Source organism: Camelina sativa, chromosome 4 (genome assembly GCF_000633955.1).
Source record: "Camelina sativa cultivar DH55 chromosome 4, Cs, whole genome shotgun sequence".
Taxonomy (NCBI): domain Eukaryota; kingdom Viridiplantae; phylum Streptophyta; class Magnoliopsida; order Brassicales; family Brassicaceae; genus Camelina; species Camelina sativa.
Window position 1 is genome coordinate 12399895 of NC_025688.1, and position 4658 is coordinate 12404552.

The 4658-nt window shown below is 27.7% G+C and overlaps 1 protein-coding gene across 1 annotated transcript; it reads right to left on the reverse strand.

The window, feature by feature from the left end:
* Positions 2651 to 3058, reverse strand: LOC104783781 (zinc finger protein ZAT8-like). The gene has a single exon (XM_010508891.1). It carries the CDS (start codon positions 3056 to 3058, stop codon positions 2651 to 2653), a length of 408 nt encoding a protein of 135 aa, XP_010507193.1.

The following is a 4658-nucleotide window of genomic DNA, read 5'->3' on the forward strand; positions in this document are numbered from 1 at the left end:
ACCCAATTATTGACAATTTTATCCATATACTTATTTGGTTTTAGATCCACGCGTTTAGAAACTTCTGAAACCAAAATCCTTACTTGGTTTATAATATTTTAAAAACATAATAAAATATACTAATAATTATTTATTTAATATGAATCATATGATATATAGAAATATGAGTACACTATAAGATCGAATATATTAATTATAAATAAATAATATCAATTATTTATATCATCAAATAATATCAACCGTATCATATTATCAAATAACCGTAACCGTATATAACAGTAACCGCTTGAACCGTAACCGTATTTAAACGTAACCCGTTTAACCGTTTGTAAATTTCTTGCTTCATAAATTGTTTAGCATCAATTATTATTATTGATGTTGTAATCGAATAATTTGACATCAGTTTAATAAAAATGACACAATTTTATTTGAATTTGCATCAATCAAAAATATTTAACAGAAAATATAATTTACATCACTTAATATAATGATACAAATGAAATATCAATTAAATAAATGATACAAAACTGATATCAATAATAAAATGATGCAAAATTAAATAAATATGTATTACAAAATTTTATTATATCAGTTGCATATAACTGATGCAAGTTAATATTAATTTACATGTGTCAAAACTCAAAAATATTCAATATTAATCTTTTTTTATTCAACAAGAATCAATTTATTTTTCCATAAAAAATCAAACATATATTACTATTTCCCAAAAAAGGTTTTATAAATTTCTATTATTAATTATTTTAAAGATACAAAAATAATATTTCTAAAATATAAATTATGTTTATTTTACTTTATTTAAATATAATAATTACATTCTCCACCTAATAAATCTGCAAAAATATTTATTTTCAAAATAATTAATCATTTTATCACAAATGTTTCCATAAATTAATAATTATTAACAAAATCGTAAATATACAGTATCCGTGATATATTTTCCATAAATAATAATTATATAAAAAACAGATCTGTTTGGATATTGTAACCTGTTTTCTTTTATTTTTTTCAATTTCTCAACTTTTCTTGATTTTATTAAAAATATTGGGGGATTTTATATATGTATTTAAGCTGTTTAAAAAAACCGAAAATTTGTTTCTACTCTCTACACCACTCACGATATGTAACTATTTAAAAAAAAAATTTATTATTATTTAAGGGTGAGAGTGCTTCTCCATCTATATAAGAAAAAAAAATTTATTATTATTTAAGGGTGAGAGTGCTTCTCCATCTATATAAGAAAAAAAAATTGAGAGTGATCAAAACAACAATTTTTGTAAAAGTTCTTCTTTAAATGTCAACAAGCCAATGGTAAATCCAATTATGCATTTACAACACATCTTCAGCATATAATCATCACATCTAAAACATTTAAAGGTAAATCTTCTTTTCTTCTCCCTATTTTATATCAAGTTTTTTTGATTATCAAATGTAGAATTCTAATTTTTCTTCTGTTTTTTTGTTTATATAGTCAGAAAATCTCAAGATGAAATAACAATATCATGAAGACAATGGAAAAAAAAGAGGGGAACAAAAGCAATATGTGTTTCATATAACACTTATGAAGATACATTTGATACTTCAGCAAGAAGAAAAAAAGCTTCAATTTATGATTTGGGTTCATATTAGTTTTTTATTCGTTTGTAATTCAACGTTGAATGTATGATCTGATCAGTTCATATCAGTTTTTTTTTTTGTTGAATCTTTATTAAACTAAATGCATTGTATTTATGTTTTTTATTTATTTTGTAAATAAATTTTTTAATAAAAGATATCAGTACATATTCGAAAAGATTTTAATAGATATCAAAGACAATTTTTGCATATTAAAATAATTTCGAAAATATTTAAAATAAATGAATATGTTATTTTTGCATATTAAAATAATTTCAAAAATATTGAAAATAAATGAATCGGTTATTATATTTAAAACAAGAAATCTTTTATTAGTATCACTTATTCATAAATGATACCAAATTTTAAAATCATTTATAAAAACTGACACAATAATTTGGAATCATTTGTTATAACTGATTTAATATAACATCAGTTTGAAATAAATTGATGTAAATTATTTGCATCAACAAATAGTAAATCATTTTTTAAAGTGATACAAATTATATTTACATCATTTAATTCTGATGCAAATATAAAAAATAAATGATTTAAAACAACACATTTTTTGTAGTGGTTGTTTTGATCTATATGGATTTGATTAAACCAAGTAAAACCATACGTCTCATGTGATTTAGGGTGCAAATGGTTATAGAATTGAAAATGTTGAAAAAGTTGAAACTGTTAGAATGACTTAGGACTTAACGTTGATACCCAAAAAAAATCATAAGACTTAGGGTTCTAGGTTCTAACATAGAGTTTAATTATGCGGCATTTTGGCTTTAGGATTATGCGGAAAAAGAAATTGATGTGCACCAATGAAGCATTAGAAAAATTGTACATATCAGATGATTATCACAATAGCGAGTCTTATTATACAGTCATATCTAATTATCCAGACATTATTAGTCAAATTGAACAGACTAATTAATATATTATAAGTAAATAAAACCATCTCCAACTTCAAAATGATTAGACTCTACATCGAATCCAAACACGCCACTCTCTTCCCATCCACCTACTCGATTTCTTCAGAGTCGATCGTCACTGTAGGCTCATCTGGAAACAGAGAACGTGTAACCAACGTACTGGAGTCGTTTTGGTTCCTATGCTTCGTCATGTGACCCCCAAGAGCTTGCCCTATAGGAAACTTGAGGCCACATAGCGGACAAGAATGTGTCGTTGTTTTAGGCTTCTTAGAGAGTGAAGATGACTGATCATCGGTCTCGTTTATGGGCTTCTTGTGCTTTGCACGGTGGCCTCCCAAAGCCTGGTACGATGAGAACTCCTTCATACACGTCTTGCATCTGAAAACGCGTCTCTTATCTTCTTCTCCGCTACATTCTCCAACTCTTGATAACAGCATCAGACAACTTTGCGCTGTATCCTCAATCGTTTGATCATTATTCTTACTTGTCACAGACATGATTGAGTTGACTGAGTTTTATTGTTTTACAAAACAAAATTTCGGTTGGGGTTAGTTAGTTTGTGTTGCTGTTATGGGTATTTATGGAGAAGGCGATGGGTGAGTAAAGATGTATGACGATAAGTGACGAAAATACCCCCGAGACTAGCTGAGCTGAGTAAAATCATCTTCAATTAATGTATTATTTTACTTTCTACTCTAAAATTAAAATGAGTAGATACTATTTTTCTTTATAATAGAGTTTAGAACAAAAAATATAGTACCAGGGTTGAAAATTCCTTAAGAAAATAAAAATGATATTCATGTAATGAAGTGGGAAACTAATTACCGTCGCCCTAAGAAAGGAAATAGTTATTGGTTAATAAATTCTAATTTAACATGGTATCAGAATTCAAATATAGATTAGTCATTTAATCTGGTTTGAGAAGTTGTCCAATCACCCTCACTAATTGATGGTTCAAAGAAATGTTCAATTCATCGACATAGCTAAAGGAGCATTATTTCGAAATGACGTGATGAATTCTATCGAGATGAATGATTAGAAGAACCATTATGTAAAAGAGGCCATGAAAAAAAAATTCATATTGGAAAAAAGAGAGAAATATTGAGTAATATATAAACCCTAATTTAACAGATAACAAGCGGAGTGAATGTTTTCACTGTGAGCAAAAGTTAAAGGTATTGGTGACATCAGTTTGTTACAATGACCACTCGCAAGCTGTAGTGATATAAAGTAAAAGACAAATCGTAGCATTTTTCTGACGGGGTTGATTGTCTCATTAAATCCATATCTTACTCGTTAATACAAGTTTTTCGCCACACAATTCCTTTTGTACATGTTAGTTTAACCATCGGGTATAAGTTTCACAGAAACCACCCACTTTTAACCGACAATTTTTGTTAAATTGTTAAAACTAAAATATACGAAGCTACATTTTAACCGGAGATTCTTTTTCTAAACGGATGACAACAAAATCAAGATTTGCAAACTATACCATTTTAAATTCACGACATGGCCTTTCTATTGTCAGTCACACTAGTCTTGACTTGAGTACTAAGCACACGGAGTTTATGCGGCATCGTGGCTTAGAGAAAAAAAGTAGTTGTGCGGGCATCACGAGAAGTTGAGCAATCAAGGTACGTTTATTGACTTCATAACGCGTAAGATGCGTGGGATAAGTAAGGACATATCAAAATGATCAGAGACTTATTATATAATATTGAAAGAAACACCAACTTGAAATATTTTTTTGCATGTTTAAGGTTGTATGGATTACGCAATAAGTGGAGTGATCAAGCCACGTTTTGACGACTTCAAACGTGTAAGATACGTGGGACATACTATAAAATTGATCAAAACTCTTTTAAAAAAACAGTTTTTGTAGGATTTTTTTTTTTCATTAATTATGTCGCTATATTTTTGTATACAGATATTTAATATTTTCTGGTTTTCTATTAATTTTAATATATATATATATATTATTTTTAGTTTTCATATGTCCTTGTTATAGCGGGTAAATTAGCACAACTGTCCATGTTTTACCGCATCTTAAACAATGCTTCCATTTGGTTAACCGAAACTATCTAATAGAAATTGTTG